The sequence below is a fragment of the Psittacula echo genome (genome assembly GCF_963264785.1).
Source record: "Psittacula echo genome assembly, chromosome: 5".
Classification (NCBI taxonomy): domain Eukaryota; kingdom Metazoa; phylum Chordata; class Aves; order Psittaciformes; family Psittacidae; genus Psittacula; species Psittacula echo.
Genome location: NC_137739.1, coordinates 44,725,671 through 44,746,555, shown reverse-complemented (window position 1 = coordinate 44,746,555; position 20,885 = coordinate 44,725,671). Strand labels below are relative to the sequence as shown.

General features: G+C 33.2%; 1 protein-coding gene across 4 annotated transcripts in view; it reads left to right on the top strand.

The window, feature by feature from the left end:
• Positions 1-20,885, top strand: part of CDIN1 (CDAN1 interacting nuclease 1) — a 126,466-nt gene that overhangs the window by 67,462 nt on the left and 38,119 nt on the right. Inside the window, exon 11 of one of the 4 annotated variants that reach the window (XM_080617472.1) lies at positions 8,255-8,295. The exons of the other annotated variants lie outside the window; for them this stretch is intronic. Coding sequence (XP_080473598.1) covers positions 8,255-8,282 — 28 coding nt within the window. The 3' untranslated portion in view covers positions 8,283-8,295. The remainder of the gene's footprint in view (positions 1-8,254; positions 8,296-20,885) is intronic. 4 annotated transcript variants of the gene reach the window in all.

The following is a 20,885-nucleotide window of genomic DNA, read 5'->3' as shown; positions in this document are numbered from 1 at the left end:
GATTTTTTTTTTTTGTTCAGCTGTTTAAAATGGCTTGACGTTACTGTGATGACTGTTTCAGTAATAATTGTTGTCTGATTGTAGGTAGTAGGGGGAGAGTTATGCTGTGGGTTTATAGATGTCTGTTCTATAACAAGATCAGTATTCTCCAATTGCAAATGGTTTAAAGAGTTGTACTGGTGAGTTGAAAGTCGGTGGTATAACAACTTGACTTGGAGGAAACCTTGGGAGTTGCATTTGTCAAGTGGCTTGGAAAACTGTTCATGCATACCCAGTATCCAAAGCTTCATTGGCAGCAGATAAAGAACTGAAAGGTCATTCTTCTTCTTGCAGTATGATGGTTTGTTGACATATTTTGACATGCTGGTACAATGCTGAAAGGTTTTGACCTTACTGCAACACTGAGGGACTTAGAGTTTGTTTAGCTATCTAATGCTTGTAGATTTTCACACATGCTGGGTTTTGCTCTATTCCTTTTTCTCTCCCTCCTGGCCCCACTTGAATTAGTAAATTAATCTTAAACAAAAATAGATGTAAATAGAAGAGAGAGTTTATGTTTATTTTTGCCACTTAGGACTATAGATAGATAAGTTTCTTCAAAAATAATTCACTTTTTAAAAATTTACCATGGCAACTTGCTGACCTTAGAAGTACTGAGTAAAATACATTTGTTTATAGAAGTGAAGAGTGCTGATTTCTGCTAGCTTACTTATTTGGTAGTTTACTGTGTGAAGATGATAAAATTCTGTGTTCTTCTGTAAGTTAAAACAGAGATACATGTGTACACTCTTAACACATTCATACACACACACACATATATGGGCATACCTCTGCTTTTCACAAATGTTCTAGATACATTTAGCTTTCCAGCAGCATTTGACATGGATTATTGTTATCTTTATTTAATGATACATGAACACTATAAAAATGAACATGTAGTTTATTAAACTTTTTTTTTTAATTTAGTTCAATAATAATGATTTTAGATTTTATGCATCATCCCCTTTTTAACAACGTGATTGAATAACAGAGCATGAAGAGTTTGTCCATTGAGACCACACTTACACCTAGCGTTGCAATGTTAATTGTTTGGCTGAGCTGCAGGTTGTATTATTTTGTATCAAAACTAATTTTTGTCAAAGCAAAATAAAAAAAAGATCATGCTGTATTCATATTGGCATTTACATTTGAATAATTGATACTAATTAAGTATATATTTTCATGCTTTGTTCTCTTTAGACATTGTATTTAATATGGACATGAAATTGTGATTTTCATTATAATTTAATTCTCTTACTAAGCCCCTTTCACTACTAGATTGTGGCATTCTCAACTTTAGAAGTAGTAAATGAAGCACTACATAGCTTTAAATTATTTTTTGTTATATTTTTCTGTACTGTCTTAAATATTATCATGTCACAAGAGACTCATGTAGTGCAGATAGAGCATTTTCAGCTTCCATCCACATTACTGCAAGGCTTCAGCTCCAATTTTCCTGTTATTTCTCATTCAGATTAGACAAGCATCTAAGTTTATGTACGATAAGAGCTGACAGCATAGACCCTGCTATGCTTGCCAAAGGCCTGGTTGCAGACATTCCACTATGTCAAAGAATGTCAACCCCCCACAGACCTTACCTTTCAGAATTCCTTGTAATTTTTAATTGACATTTACATCTGACATTTTCAATGTAATTCTTAGTGTTGAGTCTTTATCTATCTAGTAATAGTTAAAACCAAACCAAATCAAAACAAAAAGAATCCCTTCCTGTAAACTATGATTTCATATATTTTTCATTTAACAAGGTCAAGTTGCTGGGCTGAAACTCAAGAATGACCAACTCCCCTTCCATCATGTAATTCTATATTTGCTAGTCTAATCCATTTCAAATGACAATTGAGAAGGGTAGTAGGAGTATAAAGTGGAATTTAACTCTTAGTACTAATGAACAAAGAATATTACTATTACTAGGCATTATGCACTGAAAGGACAAAGATTTTGAGAAAATTTTAAGAATACTAATACAGAATTTCCTTTCAGTGAGGTATTTGAATACTGAAAGTGGTACTTTCATACCAATATTCATGCGACATGTGCACGTAAACAGCATATTGCGAATGAAGTGAAGCCAGCAAGTGTGTAATTTAACTTCATGTTGCAGTGTGTTTTGCTTCCTTGCCTTGAGAAATCTGAAGTTTTCATTTGGTTTAAAATACTAAAAGCCTAATAAATTAGTATGAGCATAATTATGCACCTCTTGAAAGTTAGAATGAAGGACTACAGTTGATCATAAATGTCACAAAGTAAAGAAGTAAAAAAAGCATTTTGTCACAAATAATGCTGCTTTTCTTCTAATTAGTTAATTTACATTTTGCAAATTAAGGGCAAGATTCAGACAGAAGATAATCTAGTAGCATATCATAGCTTTACTGACCTGTGTTTGTATATGCCAAATTTAAGTTAATTAGAAATGTGGATGCTGTTTGTTTTATCTGTCAAAAAGCTCATCTTAAAAAAAAAAAATCTAGACACACTTTTTCACCCAACATTTATCATCTAAATAATAGTCTTGCCAAGATGGCAGCCTCATAATAAACTCTTTTCAGTGGAGTGATGGGTAATGAAGCTTGCTTGTGAAGGCAGCGAAAAATGTTGTCTAGCCAAATGTGTGAATATGATGGCTAGAGAATCAGTGGACTTTCTCAGTCATCAATCTTTTTAGTAGCCTCTTATACATCTGAATATTTTGATAGATGATCTAATAATTGAGTTATCTATCTTTCTAACTATCAGAGTTGCATAAAAATTATTCTCACATGCTATTGAATATTATATATATTGGGCACCCAGTAAATTTTTCAAAAAAGGGTCCAAGAGGTGGAGGAATTTAGTTGTGTCTTAAGCATCCTTTAATATGTTAAATGATAAACTACTATATATAGAATATAAAACTATTTGCACTAATATAGGAAGAAAGTAAACAATGTCAATAGCTTATTACAGATAAGACTCAGTAAGTAAAGCATGTAAAAACGTGAGACCAGTATGTTAGTGCACAATCTAATTGAAATTTGAGGTATGAATAGATTCAGGAGCCAGTTAATGGACAGCAGTCTTATTTATACACAGTTGCACAAATTCCTTTTGTCTTGGAAATCTTGGCTGAAGGAAAAAGAAATACAGTGTCACTGTGGAGTCCAAAGTTACCGTTCAGATCTCTGTGAGAGAGCAGTTTCTCTTGATTAAAGATGAGACTGAAAAGTATGTATAGAAACTGCCCACATTTTGTTTTTTCTGGGTGATTGTGCAGTATGGATTTGCGTCTCCAGAGCACAAGAATTTGCTTTCCTGGGAAACTAATATTGCATAACAGAGGCATTCAGGGTATTTGGATAGGTTGCATTGAACACATCATCAGATGTGTCTTTCTAGGGCTTATGAGTAGAAAAGCAAAACAATTTGTGGTGTTGGTGGTTTTTCTTTTTTAAACACTACACTTCAAACAGACATTATACACTTCTAGGCTTTGAATGCATTTCTGCTCAAAGGATCAGGTAAAAATTATTTTAATAGTAATTAAAATATTTTTGCAGTAAGAGTATTTTCAAGTCAAATATCTTTTTTCCCTCTCAGTTTTACCATTTATGTTCGATTACATGCTTTTCTATAGATTATAAAATGTTCCTCCTTGTAAATTCTTGAAAACTGTATGGGGGGGGCTCATTTTTTGAAAAAATGCAGTTACTCTGAATTGCAATATATTTTAATCTTTTCGTACTTCTTTTGTCCACTTCATAATTACAGCAAGATACAAACAAGTGCATTTTATGAATGGTTCTCCAGTTTAGCAAGTGGCTTTTCTTTCTCTGGTCAAAACTAGATTGATCAGGATGCTTTCTTAAGGATATCAAAAAGTTGTTGACTTATTGCAGAATATTAATGGAAAAGTATCAAAGGGATATGCTTTATAGTTACTACCTGCTTAAAGGTGGAAGACAAAGATGGATTTCAAGGAGCTGGATGTTACCATCATTTGACAAGTACTTTGTGAAAGTACCATTGGGCCTCATTGGACCTTGCCACAGCATACTGATCTACAAATTTAACAGTTTTAGCTGTCTCACTGACAGCAGTTGTGACTTATGCTTAGTGAGCAAAGTTCTTGATGTTTAGGAGTTCTTGTTAAACGTGCATAATTAGTTTGTTACATTTTGGATACATGTAAAGCAAGACACTGAAATAAAATTACTTGAGTAACAAAAAATATAAAAGCTAACAATAAAAATTTGGTTTGGAAATTCCACACTTGTAATATTTCATTCCACATAAGCAGTCTATATTTTTGTTTTCTATAATGCTTACATTGATTTTATGCAATCTTAAATTACGTAAGTGTAATTTCACATATGCATAATTTAAGTTTTGAACTAAGGCATTAGAAAACAAATTAGAAAGGTTAAATTATTCTCTCTCATTACTTCAGGAGTTTTAATATAGGAAAGATAAAGAGCTTCTGAATATATAAATTTGTAAGCAATTAACTGGAATTTATCAAAGCCAGTGTCTGATTTTCTTTACTATGTATGGATTCTTCTGATCTTAAGAAAATTGGGAGTTATTCTAGCTAGTATTTGTAGCATGCCTACTTGAGAACACACTGAGCTCCTATGCATACGCAGTGTGTTATGCAAACTTACGTATGTATTTGTGTGTATGATTTTAGAGTGTTTATATCTTAATTTAGGAAAGAGCTCTTCATTTCCCACTCCTAATCAAAACAGCAAGCATCTGTGTTCCTTCTGGTTTGTCATTTGATTAGCATGCTCTCATCCATCACTAGTCTGATATGAACATCAAGAAATCATGTCCTTTTGTTTTAAATGATAAATATGCCTTTGTCATGAATACTTACAGACATTCCAAGATTTACATCTGAATTGTCAGAGTGTAACTGCATGGCTTCTCTGATGTGTGACATTATTAGTGAAATAAAGAACTTCCTAATTTTTTTGTGAATAGGCCTTAAATATTGATGTTACAAAGCTGGTTTAGCTGTGATGCTGAAAAATTTTTTCCTTTTTTCTAAGATGTGTTTTTTGTCAGCAACAATCAGCTGCACAAGAGCCTCTGTGGACATTCTTATTTGCATGGTCCAAGCCTGTCTCTTCAGGTTTCGTTATTTAGGTCTGATGTCTAGTTAGCTCTTATAAAAACTAATACCATCTGAAGTACCAGGCTTCCGGTGGGCATACAACCAACATGAGATTTTTTTCAATCTGACTAATCTTATTAAAGACAGTATCTCTTTAAACTTGAGCTTTGTTTCAGTGTCTGGATCAATTGCATCTTGTAAATGTATTTCTGTGGATGTTTCACTGCTTGTTTCAATGGATGAAATGCATCTCAATTAAATTATATTCTGCAAGTTTTTAAATTTAAAAAATAGTGAAAATTATGGTGTTTAGACTAAAGCTTTACTACCATTTTTACTATGTCTTGATCCTACTAAGGCAGAAATAACTACTATATTGCTGGCTTCCCGTTGTTGAAATAGTACAGTAATTTAAAATATTTTTAAAGACAGACACCTAGGTGGCATTTTATCAACTATTTGTAGCAAAAATTGAGTGTGTCTGCAAATATGTAATTTAATTTTTAGTTCCTACAGAAAGCAACTGTTCCTTGAAATCTTTGGATTCACTTACACATGATAAAACATCATTTCCTGTATTTCTTTGCAGCTGTTGCATTTATTGTGTCCTGAGTTTTTCATGATAAAGATGATTTTGTGTTCTAAGTGCTGTAATGCTGAAATTGAATCTTTGAAATTTACAATTTCGTGATGCTCCAATTTATAATCTTTGAAACTTACAAAATGTTTTAGAGAGAAATTTAGCAGAGGGTCCCACAAAATTATTTAAAGACCTATGATCAGCTTATAATTACAATATTTTGTAATATCATATATATAATAGAATGCTCTATTTAGGGTTTTTTCCACCTTTTTATTGTTCTTTATTCAGAGACTTTGACCACAATGTATTTCATGTGATCAAGTTGATTTGACTGCAAGTTTTTTTAGACTATAAAGTCATTTAAAACTCATCATACAATTATCATATTATTTTATCTCTTTATTTGGAATGTAGTCTTTACTTGATTTTAAAGTAGTGAAAGGTACCCATATCTCAGGCTCTCTGTAGAAAAGTAATTTTGAAAGTATATTCTCATGTATTTGTTTCAAAAGGAGAAATACCTCACATCCTTTGCAAGAAAGCCCAGTAAATTGAGATTTTCTGGCATATGAAGGACGCATGTGAGTTTTTGAGACACTGAAGCTGTAACCCAACTTGAAGAAGACGATGGCAGTGAGCTTCTGTCCAGAGTTAATCAGCTGCAGAATTTGTAAACTGCATATGTGTCAAAGTTGAAAATGTTAGCACTCTGATAGAAGCTTGAAAAGGTTAGACCTGATAAAAGCCATCAGCAGTTAAAGAAAGTGATTTATGGGAATGTAATGACACAAAATGCCTCATTTATCACTCATATATAGATAGGTTAAGATTTCTGTGTCATACTTTAAAAACTTGACCACTTAGAATTGTCAAAATAGGTACTTAATTGCCCATCATACATTTCAGTTCAAATTTCCTCTTCTTGAATTTTAGTGATTTTACTGTTTTGTTTCTCATATGGTTCTTTTTAAAGTCATTCATATTTCATATTTATTTCATATTTGTTTCAAATAGTATGCTCAGTGCTCTGTTAGAACTTTTATTAGGTAAAGCTGTTGATTTGAGTGCTATCCAAATCTTTTGTTGATTTACAATTTCATTCAGCCTAACTGTAAGGAAAATAACTGAAGGTTTCATTTTATTTTGTTTTATACCACTAATTCTTATCAAGAGATTACAGCTTTCTAATTCAATCCTTACATTCCTCTCCAAACTGAAATAGGAGAATTAAACATGAGATCCATCAGTTGGTTTCCAGTTCCAGTCACTTAAGTTACTGTTTATCTCCATATGAATTAAATTTAATCTAAAACTACCAGTACTGTTAAATGATCCTAACACAAAATAAAAATGTTAGGAAAAATGCACAGTAGTGTGTTATGCTTTTACTGCTTTGATTTGAGAATAACAGCAAGCAAATCCCGTAGATTCAAGATGGTTTATGGATTTTTTTAAACTGTCCACAGTTTTATCATAATGCTGAAAAAAAATTATAACAAACATGGGTAAATCCTCATTAGGGAGCTACCTCTAAGAACATATTTGTAAAATAAAGCAACTACTCTAAAGTCATTGCACTAAAATACAGGTTCAGCTTGAAAGAAGTATAATAATGAAGTTTGCAAGGATTTCTTTAGCTACTTATCTTTTTAAAACTATTTCATCCTTTTATTTCTTCATTTTATACAGAAAATGAAAAAAAACAAAAACAAACACAGAAATTAGCCTGAACAGAATAATTTTAATTTTTAATATCAGAAAACCTTACCTTTTCGTTAGCTCTCACAATTTATGGCCATGGTTGTATAGCATTTTGTTTGTTCAGTGATGACCTTCCAGGTTCCATTTAAAAAGAAGTCAGAGGCATTTGTCATGTCTGCTTGATCTTGTCCAGACGTACCTATTGTAATTATAAAGGACTAATAAGGTTGTTTATAATATAACAGTCTGACAACCCTAAAAAATCTTTCAGAGTAACTTATTTTTTTGTCTATCTTAAGGAAAAAAATAAATCTGTAATCTCACTTTAGGCTATACTGTGTCTTTTCAACATTTAGTTGTGAAAGCATAAAGCACTTATACCTTGAAAAACTTAACTTAGTTTTAAAGAGATATGCTGTATAATTTGCTCATTAATAATACCTTTTGTAAATACTCACTAATAATGTGGTTGCAGTAGAGATGTGCCCTATATTTGATTGGGGTATCTGGAAGTGATGAGGACATGCTAAGAAACAGTGAATTCCTTTCATGGTGTAAAAAACTCCACACTTATTAACATGTCTGTTGCAAAAATGTGTGATACATTAATATAGTAAGTTCTCTTTCTTAAGAAAAAAAGTCCAAATTAAGAAAATCTCATTTATTCCATTTTAAGCATTATTAAAGTACTGCTGTAAGTAGGTGTTATTGCAGTGTTATTTTACATTATGTGTTAGATTTTTTACAACTGACTGATCATTTTTCCCTTCATATGTCCTTGGTTTGCTTCCTCTCTTCTCTTTCCTACCCCATTTCAGCATCATCCAGCAATACTGCTTTTTATAGGCATGCATATAAGGTAAACAAAAGCACACTAAAACCAATGGAATTTGAATGTTTGAAAGAAATGTTTACCTCTCTTGCAAGGTATGTAACAGCACTGTAGTATTGTCAGGCTACCGTACATCATTTAAATACCCTTAGACAGCAAAAGGAGAATCTTGACAATTCAGTAATCTCATCATGTGATTTCAAGAAGGCTTTTTCATATCTACAATTGAGACAAATTTATGTTGTATGTATTTATGGTTGTTAAACTCAAAATTGTCTCATTTCATTAATTTTTAACATTGTGCTCTCTTAATGACTATGAAGAAATGTATTAAAATGCCTTAATTATAGGGCTAGGGAAAGAGAAAGTGCAAGTCTTTTTAGCATATGATCTTTCAATTGTTCACTAAAGGATAAAGAGGGCATTCAAGCGTGGTTTAGATAACTGTCAGCGGTAATAAAATGCAAGGTAGTTTGTAGAGCCTTTAAAGACCTTTCGGGGAAATAGATTTAATTAAAAAACAATAAAATGGACTTTTCATTTCAAAGAAATTCAAAATGTTATAAAATTTCAGGATTTTACTGTATTAAGAGTAATGTACGTTTCCAAGGATGAGGAAGAATAGCTGTAAAAATGTTCTGCAGTCCACAGAGCAGTGATAGCTTTATTTTGTGTATGAGCTTTAGCTTTTAGTGTGTGTGTCTTTTAGCTTTTAATACACATATATGGATAGCCTATTAGAGCATATTTTAGGTTTTCTTAGCTGAGTGATTTTATCTTGGGGTTTTTTAGTTTCTTATGCTTTTAACAATAAATTGTTGTTGCTTTGGTTTTTGGGGGGTCTTTTGTTTGGTTGGTTTTTTAATAAGATGAACATTTACCTTCTTAATGTAAATTTTTGTTACATCACCACAGAACAATATAACTGTCATATTGGCAGATGTTCATTTGCCTGTTTGGTAGGGTCAGTAAGCTCCTACTCATCATCTTACTTATTGTGAAAATACATTTCACAGTATGTTTCCAATTTCTGCTTTTTTTCTCATGAAGTCAGAAATTGCATTTTCTAGTAATGTTTTTGATTGTGTGGTGTGTTGAAAAGTTTACTTAGACACTTGTTCTGCACTATTGAGTTATATGACTTCTGGCAAATTAGGAACAATTTAACTTGCATGTGACAAGCAGTGGTTTATAAACAACATTGACTGCTGTCTTTATACAGTGGTTTTGCTCCCTTGCTTAGCCTCATGGTTTTGTGAGGAAGTTTTTGTAAGCTGTTTTCTCTCATCCTGGTGCACACACAGGAATTGCATTGACCAATTGGTTTGTCATAGCGAGTACCAGATGAATCTACATCCAAGTTGTCTTTGTGTAGCGAGGATTTTTTACAGATAAATCAAATTCACCAAAGTGCATTTTCCACAAATGCTAAAACTCTATCAGATTTGTAGTTGTAGTTGCTGGCCCAAGTACATTATAAAACATGTTCACAATGAACATATGACTTAAATATTTAGAGTCTTTGCTTTATCCTCTAGTAAATTATGTTTGCATTATTAATTCATATCGGTGTTCACTTTGTCACTGACTGATCATAGAAATAGAAAATTATCCCTGTTAGTGGATTTGGTGATTTCTCTCAAGAAAAATAAGGGTTTGTTCTGCTTGCACACATGCCTTGAACTTCAGCGCAAATGAATAGCACAGCCTCTGTATCATGCACTGGGCAATGACCATGTGAGAAAGATAGCTAATCTTAATAGCTAAAATTTACAAACATGTTACACTGTTCTACATAAAAAAGCCTCACTATTTTCTTTGTTGCTGGGCTTCCTGGAACTTGAGGGCTCAGAACTACCCAAACTGCAACCAATAGTTAGCATGTCTAGCCTCAGTACAAGCTGAGGATTTCACGATGCAAATAGACAACCACAATAGAATAATGGTATTCATTTACACTGTTATGCGTTATGATTCTTAGTGACTGATTCTCATGCATTTGTCTCTGGACAATGGACAGGGTAAGCTGTAATGGCTATAAATTTAGCTTTGAATCTCTGTTCCATCATTGATCTCTTTTGTACTACCAAGCAAATTACTTGTTGCTTCCATATTTAAAATTCACTAACTGTAAAAGCCTGATGCTTCATCAAAATTTTACAAGGTCAGACTTAAAACTGATAGGGTGTTTTCTTAAAACTCAAGATAAAAGAGGCTACAGATGCAGATATGTGACTACACTCTGTTATAAAATAATCTCTATTCTTGCAGAAGAAGTGTAAACCTAAGCACAGATCTTCTCTTAACTTTGATTTTTCTTATCACCATTTATGGTATGTCAAGGAAGAGAAAAAGAATCCAGGAGTACTGTCTGTGCTTTGGCATAAAACATTATGAAAACAACATAAAGTTCCAGATGTTTTTTGGCTTGTGTTAAGGAGATAAAGGATAGGATTCTAAGACAAATACAAATCATGTCAAAGAACCACTCAAATCATGCTTCTCTGCAAAATGTCCAGGGGAACAAGTTCAGAAAGAACAGTCTGTTTTTTCACTGTTACGGAAAAGACTTTCCCAGTTGTAAAAGCATACCATACTATCTTTTGTGTCTTGTGCTTTTTTAGCCTTTCTCTGTAAAATCCTCATGTGGACCTCTGAAAATTTATACCCTTGCTTGTAGATTATTTTCTTTATTATTATTTAATTGCCACAAGACCAATAGGATGTAATAGCAGTAAGACCTTTAGTCTGCTCAGCATCTGCCCTCTCCCTGGCTTGAACATACCACAAGATGAGGCTGGGTCTATGGAACTGGCATGGTGGAAGATTCCCCTGCATGTGTAAGTCTCAGGGAAACATCTGCATCATAATGGTAGATCTTATCTCAGAATATATATATATGTGTGTATATGAGTGTACGGATGTATGTCTGAATTACATAGACATAACTCAAATGTGAAATTTAAACATAATAGTATAATGTTATCATAGTCTTTTTTGGGTATATCAGTAAAATACTTTAAAATAGTGCTTTGCTGTTGATAAAAATATTTCTTATATCTCTACTATAATACTCTCTCCCTGGTTTTGCTATTATACACATGAGTGAATGTGTCTGAACTGACACAAGTAGAAAAAATGACTTTTTAACAATGAAATATATTAAAATTATTTAATTGCAGATAGGATGAAAACCAAAAAAAAAAAAGGCTGTTTAGCATCATGGGATATTGTATTACCTATGGAGAAATACACTTTGCTGCATGAGTCTTTTCTATGACATGAGGGAATTTGTGTAGAACATTCCTTTCAGTAGCTCCCACTGTATGTTTTAGAGTATTAATTACCTAGTCAGGTTTTATTAGAGCCCATTGAGTTTTGCATAATTAAAATTGTAGCAACAGCTAAATGGTATGAGATGTGAAATGCAGAATCTTTGCCAAGTGTTCATCTCTGGGGTTTCAGAGGAGTGGAGGAGCAGGAGAAACTTAGAAGTCTGATATTTAAAAAGAAAATAAATATGACATGGATGTGTATTTACCTTTGTATAAAATACTGAAGTTAAGTATAATAGATTACTATGTTGTTCTTGTGGAGCAGCAATATTATGTGTACAGTTTCTAAAGTAGTTACTAACTTTAAAACTAACTTTAAAAAGCAAAACTTTATAATTGCAGTATTGGGTAACTGTAGACTGGCTTCTGTACACCTATAAGTTAAATTTTTTGGACGTAGTGTGAGAAAAGTTGTTTATTGTCTAGATGCTATCAAAGGCATATAACTGAAAACAAAAAAAAAAATCATTGGATTTTATATTGTATGGCCATTATGGGTGTATACAGTAAATATGCATTATTATTTATTACATAGAATCAGTCTATGTAGCAGAGGTCTAGTTCTGTTTGAAGTCAGTGCAAAAACTTGTGCTGTCCTCCATGCAAGTAAGAATAAAGCAGCCATCAGTACTAATTTTGACCTGTGTAATGACTTGTTACTTTAGGTTAAGTGATCAGATACAGCATAAGATCTACAATTGTACTGAGACAGTAACTTGCAGCAAATCCAGTGAAGGGCCACAAACACAATGAAGGGATTGGAGTATCTTTCACATGAGAAGAGGCTGAGAGAGCTCCAACTGTTCAGTGGGGAGAAGAGGAGGATCAGGTGGGAGCTTACCAATATACATACCTGCTGGGAGGGAGTAAGTAATATCAAGCCTGTCTCTTCTCAGTGATGCCCAGTGAGAGGACAAGAGGCAGTGGACACAAATTGAAGTACAGGAAAATTTATTGAAATGTATGAAAAATCTGTCTTACTTTCTTGTTCTTGTCAAACCCTGGAGCAGGCTGTCTGGAGAGAGTGTGAAGTCTTCATCGTTGGAGATATTCAAAGCTTTGAGAGTTCATCTTCAGTTCACCCTACTTTGAGCAGGACTAGACAATATCTAGAGGTCCATTTTTACCTCAGTTATTCAGTGTTTGTGTGATTTTTATTTATCATTATTTTTATCAGCTTTTTTTTTTTTTTTTTTTTTTTTTTTCAAGTCACAGGGAACTCAATGTTGAAATAAGTGGAAGGGAAATCTGAAGAGCTTTAGTCCAGTAGACTGTGCTGCTATTACATTTACTGTCAGATTTCCTGGATAAGGAAATCGTTTATTCAATATTCAGGGTGAGATAGAAAATTAGGCTGTAGAAATGAGAGGAAAAAAACTATTTACCTGTCAATGTTCTTCTGAAAACTAATAAGTACTAAGCACCAATATAACATAAAAAATAATTTAAGAGCTTAAACAGTAAGACTATGAAGGAATAATGAAAGAAAAGTAGTAAGAGGGTGGTTTTATAAATCTTGTTGGTCTGAAGTTTGGGGATCAGCTCACAGAAGAGTACACAACTGTAGACCTACAAAGTTAGCAGTAATGATTAAAGTTAGTAACTGCCAACAGATCATAATATGTTAAAGGTTGTATCTTTTGAAAGAAGTTGGTTGACTTTCCTGTTGGCCGTCCTATCAACTTTAACCTCCAACCTTCTCCAGCATGTATCTTTACAAGTAAAACTGCTGAGGTTTGACAAGAGGATATAAAGTCACTAGGCCATCTCACAGAGATCTCTACATGATTTTCTTTTCTTTAACCTTAAGCTTAAATGAACACTGCTTTAAGTCAGGGTTTTTAATAAGAAGTCATAAATCCTCATATCACTTTAGTTCTAATAATCACTGTTTTAACAGAGAAGAGAAGAAATATACATAGTAAATTATGTTTGACAACCAGAACTTGATTTTGCTATTGATTGTCTTTGACCATTACATGAATTGCTGTTCTTCATTTTAATGTATACTTTTTCATGCAAGCTGCATATGATATTGATATAAACATGGCATTTGTGTGCAGTGTTATAAATGAATTTTAGTTCTTGATTAAGGCAAACCAGATGACAAAAATTACTTAATGTGTTTGTATTTACCAATGTCAGAATAATAATCTTTAAATCTGTAGTCACCTATGCTAATTTTGGCTTTTCTTTCTCAATAATTTTTAATGTGTCTTTACATAGTACCTTTAAACAATCTAGGAAGTATGCAGGCCATACTTGCTCAAAGCTTTTCTTTACTACATCTCTCCTGAAAGCTGCCTGCATAGTGCTTCCATTTTGTCAAGGAGAAGCCATCCACAGTATTAACTCTTGCGCCATCCCTATTCTTATGAACAACTGATCTCTGAACATAGGCTGTACCTTACTGAAATTGTATTACAATCCCAAAATTCTATTTCTTTCCAGTTCACAACCATACCAACTTAAAATTAGGTTTTTTTGTTTTGCAGCCGGTTATTTCCATGACAACTTTTGTGGTGATATATAGTAATTCTCTTCAAGCTTTTTTGTTGCTCTTAGATTGTCAGCTTTTCCACTCACCCATGTTTTCTTCAGAGTGATTACTTTAGGGGCTGTATAAGCAGTATCTTCTTTTTGAAGTCCTTCCTTTCCATGCCTAAGTTCTGTTACTTGTATGAGCCATTCATATGTTCATTTCCAGACAGACTGTACTTTTTGTCAAAGTCCACTTTGAATAATTAAAAGAGTACCACTGTTTATTTGATGACATGCATAGATCTTCAATTCTTAGTTATGTTTTCTATGGCTTTTTAGGCTTTCTTCACAAACTTAGCTACCAGATACTGGTGGACACCTTTTTTGTCTTTCCTATACAGTTTGCAGCACACTAGTCAGGTCTCAATAGGCCACAGAGCTTGCCTTTTGCTAAAAATTTTTAATTGGTCTTCATGTATCTTTATTAAATAAAAGCTTGTCACATGAATGCTTTACTGTTGCAGATGCAATATGCTGTTGTCTGTAACCTCAGCCTGTGTTTTTCATCTCTGCTTGGACTGTATCTAAGTGGTCCGTAGAATGTAGTTAAGGAAAGCAAATCTTTTGTATGTCAGTTTTATATATGTGTGTATATATAAATATACGTATATATATATGTATATTTTATATGTTATATAAAGGTATGTTATATATATATAACGAACCTTTTTTTATGTCAGTTTCCAATTATATATATTGGAAAACTGCTATGCATTTACAAATTGTAAGAGACAAATTCTGATGTACACACTTATCCTGGCGGAATGCATAGCAGACTCCACTTACATTTCTGGTGCTACCTACCTGTATTCTGGGAAACAGTGGATGTTGCTGTTTGTCAGCTGTACAGTATGTAAATTCTATTAGATATTCCTGGAAGATTAAGAGCTGATTGAATAGGAATAAGGGGAAGCTTTTTAAAAGCTAAATCTAGTTTAGTTAGTTATTTCTCTCAGCAGGCCTTTCATCCTGTGAGAATCTTCAGGTGATACTGCTTTTATTTTCCTTTGCAGGTGAGAACAATCAGTGTGATGTCAGTCCGTGTTCCTTTACCATTCCCCTTAGCATTTAACCACCACCGTCATCAGAGTGGGCAGGAAATGGACTAGAAAGGTATAAGTGATTTTTGTCTGAGACAGATAAGTTGAGTTAGCAAATGAATTCAAATATTAATAATTTTAAGCAAAAACTGTTGGCTTCTAAGTTTCTTTCTTCTTTGAATCCACTTGTATTACATTCAGAAGACTGTAATATAGTGCACTAGCAAACCCAGAGTAGAAAGAAATAGCTTTGAGGTACTGAAGTTTTGGCTGATACTAGCAGAGATTTCTGATACTTTTTATGTAAACAGTGGCAGTTACCACATCCTTTGTCAAAGCACATGGAAAAAGTGTAACATCCTGTAGCCAAAACACGGTTACAGGATGGTCACAGCAGACAAGGGCACTATAAGAGAATAACTCGTATTAAGCTGTTGCATTTATTCACTGGAAACTGCTGCCTGGACACTTTCAATGTAAGAATGTATTTGTGGTGGAAAAATACTATAATCACAGTGTACTCAGTTAAAGCTTCAGAATCATCCTCAAGAAACAGTAGTGACAGTATATAGAAGTGGCAGAACTGAAATGCGAGTATAAAGTTATTAATTGAGGGTTGATTAAGATAGCATGTGTTAGCCATAGGAGATGTTCAGAAAGCTTTGTAGTGGGTACAATGGCAATGATTAGAAGAAGGAATGCTGATCCCTTCATGCATGAAATAGTTTATCCCACTATGGAGCTCAGAAAACTAATAAAGCTTCTGTGAACCAAAGCCATAGAGGGTTATTTTAACCAGGTTAAGACATTTTCTAGAAATGCTGACCTTCTTTTTCCTTTTTGTTTTGCATGACTTAGGGAATGAGCAGTTACATCAGAAAAGGTAAATAGGAAAAAGAGTTATTTTAGAGTTACTCAACACAGTAGATCAGTTATCCTTGCCTTTTAAAAAAAAATGCAAAATTTTTATTTTTGATATTTAAAATATCAAAATAGTTAAATTAACTTTTTCTGTTTTTTTGCAATGAATTTGAGTGACTCAGAAGTGCCTGGGATTCAGGAAATGTGAGCATAAATTAATCTGATGCTGATTAGAAACCTAGAAATAGATCAGCAGAACATAAAGTGCCTACTGCATGTATGTCTTGATAATGTCTGTAAATGTTTCTACATGAAACACACACATGAGGATTACAAAGATTCTTATTTTTTTTGAAATGTTTATACCATTTCAATCTACTCTTTTCTAGAAATGCTGTTCTATATTTTATTAAAACAGCATTTCAGAAAAGCAAATGCCATAAATATACCTTAGGGTAGTAGACAATATATAAACACTTCTCATATTTCTTGTATGCATGCTGTATATTTCTTTCTTTCAAACCATAGTTGCCAAAACTTTACTATGTAAATCTCATTATATGTTGTTTGTATCAGAATGAAAAAAATATAATATGCTGTATAATTTAAAACTAGTATTGAATTGCTGACATTTTCCGTTGCATATGAATGCCAAGTTGAATGTTCAGCTTTTAATAAGGAGATAGCATTTGTTTTAACGTATCAATATATAATTCCTGAATATTAGTGCCACATAATTGCTTTATCCCAGAAGACTATGAAATCTGCTGACAAACTGAAAAATTGAAAGAAAACTTAAGTGGGAGCTAAAAGTCCCAATTTCTGTTCCATGTCCTAAAATTAGTAAAAAAAAAAAAAAAAAAAAAGAAGAAGAACTCATCAATGTTAATAAAGACGTTTGATAAGAAAGTAGAATAGGAGGCAACTTTACTGCTTTCCCTCCTTTATATTGCAATTCTAGGGAAATCTCTATCTGCTGAGTTTAGTATGGCCCAGTATTCATTATCTAAGTTTTCATAGAATTTAACTGAACTTCATCCCAACTAATGAGTCATTTTGTAAGGTAAATTGATGTCCTGTCTGCTATTTTCATGGAAAAAAATGCAGGCAGCAATCCTGCTACCTTTTGCACATCATCATATACCCCATCTTTTTAACTAAGCCAAACTTGCATCATACAAAGATTAAATTTCAGACATTCTATATAAATGTTTCCAAGTATTTTTTAACAACTAGAATTAAATAGAGGTACAAACATGTTATCCATGTGTATCTCCTGACATATCTCCTCACATATTCATGGTTTTTATATCTCGCACCTTTTCTTTTTTCCTATAGTTAATGGATGGGGTAATTCAACTGAGGTTTTGATGCTTTTCTTGAGGTAAAGAAACTCCACCTTCAGATATTATTCTTAGTTGTAGGTAATCCAGTTTCTTAAACAGCAAGTCTGCAGAAAAAGAAATAGAAATAATTATGAAAAGAAAAAAAGCCTTTTTAACATGATTTTAAAAAAATCCTTTTCCTACTGTTGTTTGACAGTGATTTTTGAAATTCAGAACTTCTAATTTAGTTTTACATACTACACAATTAAACACTGTGATTGTGTTATTAGTTATCAAAGGTTACAGAAAATGAGAAGTATTTAAACAAAATTTTATACCTATTTATGATAACAAAAAGAATTGCTCTTACACAAGAGGAGACATAAATACTTACAAAATGTGAAGGACTTGTCAAATCTCTAATTGCTTTGAATTAAAAATGCATTGAAAAGATATCTGTGAGATTGTATTTTGAGATTTTTGTTTTGTTACGGTTTTGTTGCTGGTTTTGAAGCAGACTAGTTGCTATCCAGAATGAAGGGCAAAATTTAGAACAGTTGTTATTGTTCTTCATTCTATCATTGTTCTTCAATTTGATGATATAGTCATTTTTGTTATGTGAATATGCTTTTTAAAAAAATAAGTTCTTTCCTCTAAGCAATATGAATTAAGAGTAAAATCTCAACCTTGCTTTTATATTTCATGTTCAGAGATGTTCTGTTACTGTATGAAGTGGCTTTGGAATGAACTACTTCCCTGCTCTATTACATATCATCTTGGTGTTCACTATGTGTATTGAAACTATCCCTAGAAGTCCTAATAAAATGTGTTAGAAATTGCTATAGAACAGAACAAGAGATACTTTTCCTACGGAGTTTAATGTTCAAGTATAATACAAGAGTCGTGTTTACAGTGCAGTGCAAAGAGGCAATAAGACAATATTGGTCAGCATAATATTAACTGATCTGAGTACATCAGCAGCCTGCTAAATTTTTCACGTGTTTTGACAGATGAGAGATTTAGAGGAAAATAACAGATTGCTTTTGTTCATGCTTTTTGAGAATTATTTCTAACCTTGAGAGGCAATTGGGGATAAAGGATAAAGGTGGTTTGCCAATTCAGAGTTGGATTTGACAGCTTGCTAGAGAGTGGAGAGAGATGATAGAACTGTGAAAAGCATATAGGTCTTCCTCTGTAATGGGTCTTCCACTTTCCAGGCACAAAGAAAGAAATTACATACCTAAATAGTCACACAATTTTTTTTCAAAATTGGTTTGGATGGAAATGAGCAGTGCAGACTGCACTGATCAAGTTCATAGAAAGGTACTTTGCTGCAATACAGGGAGGAAATGAGCACTTTTAAGGTAATCTCATCTGTGTAGATGAAATGAGAAAGTAGGAAATAAAGATACCCTGAAGACTGAATTAGCTGTATTTGAACATGGGGGATAGGAGGAGCTCCAGAGAGGACTCCAAATGGAGACTGATGTGAGGGCAATAGGTGTTCTTAATAGATGAAATGATCATGTTGACCATAATGATTAAGAAAGAAGGGTGAGAAGGATAACGAGTGAAAAACTCTGTTTAGAGGTGTTGGTAATTATCTAGTTATGAGATACATAGAATAAATTGTTGGGTGCAGGTATTGTCATTAATTTGAATATCTGTGAGACATACCTGGGAGAAAGTGGATCTTGCCTGTCATCCCCATATGTTACTGAGTTATGCACCATGAAAGGGGGAGGACCCAAGTGTAACTTTGAGAGATTCATTATGATTCTAGGTCCATATTTCCCTGTTGTGCCTTTACCAGCATTGAAGTTTCCACCGCTTTCAGTTTCTGAATGCACACCACTGGCTCATAATAATTTAGCTGCTAGAGGATCTGACACCCACATCCCTAAAGGGAATGTTTAAGCAGAGTAACAGCTTTTCAAGTACAATTGTGATGTTCTCAATTTCATAATGCAAGATTCTACCCATAAATGCAAGGCAGATCTGCATTTAGCGAGACCTGTTGCAATGCACTGAATCAGTAAGGTAGATGTATTCACTGAGGTTGCACTTAGAGTTTCTAAATAAGATGTAGAAAGGCTAAGCTCAAAGCCCTTGGGTACTCCCATGGAAAGCTGTAGAAGAGTTGTGAAAGTCTTCTATAAGACATGCAAGTCTAAAACAAAACTCTCAGATCTCAAATATCTAGCAGTGACAGCCCCACTTTCTGACTGAAGCCTTTCAGAAGCATTTGTACCTGTAGAACACAGGTATGGATACTGGCTTTTTTAATTGAAGTCATAGAAATTTAGTGGTTCAGATGCATGAAAAGCCCAGTCAAGTAACAGTTCACAAAAAATAATTGAACTGCATACCTTTCTTAAGGTTTAATTTTCTAGTTGTTGGTTAATTTGGAGCAACTCTTATCTGCATATCCAAACTACTAGATACTGAATTGCAGCCTGTTGGTTAATAAATTTATGAGCCTGGAGGTTATGCTGAGCGTAGAAAGTGCAAGAGTAGCAAGAAAAATGTTCTACCAAAACCATACAGTCCATAGTCAGAATTTGAAGGTAATTATATTCTTCCTTTGAGAGATATGGTCTGCAGGTAACAAGTCTTTGTGTTTACCATCCTACATTACAAGTACTGGTTTTGTTCTTTTCCCAGCCCCCATAATGGTAGTATTAGAAGATTGTATTATTGACTTTGATAGTGAAACACTAATGCTGTCATTTGAGAGGGTTCTAGGGATTTTTATTTTTATTCAAGTGTGTTTGATCTAAATCGTGGTAATGTTTAACTCTTAAGTCTGAAGACAGAGTGAGATTTTGCAGTATTTCAAATAGCTAACAATCACAGTCCTGATGCTTTACAGGTCAGTAAGTAAATGTGATGTTACAGGACAATGTAAATTACATTGACCTCATCAAATTCTCTATAAGAACATATCAGGCATAGTCTCAGAGAGAGTAAAGGGTTTTCATTGTTACCTCAGCAAAAGATGAGTGATATCTTTTTTGTCCTTCCTAGCACACTAATGTTTATATGGTTTCTCAGTTCTTTTGGGGCTTTGATAGAATCTTTTAACTCATTGTGACACAAACATCTTGATATTATCAACTCTGTGAGTTTATTATTGCTACTTTTACCAAGCAGTTCTACTAATGTGTTTCTCAGGTCAAGAAGAAACTTAAAATGTTTTTAAAAATTTAAAATACATGTTGGCTCTATTATGTAGACTGATCACTGTAATTTTTCTGTTGGACATTTTAGAACTTTTGCAGCTTTTAGATAGGTATATACCCTTAATGCAATTTAGAGCTTCAATTCTTAAATTTCTTTTTCTAAATACATACAATGGGCAAAAATACCACTTTTTGAGAGGAAAAAAGTGTCTTCTGATTTTATGAAAAGCTTCAACTGGACATGAATTATATCCTGAAAAGTTCATGCTGTTAATAAAATGGAACACCTAAATAAACTGCAAAAATGCTTACAGGTCAGCATTCTGAAATACA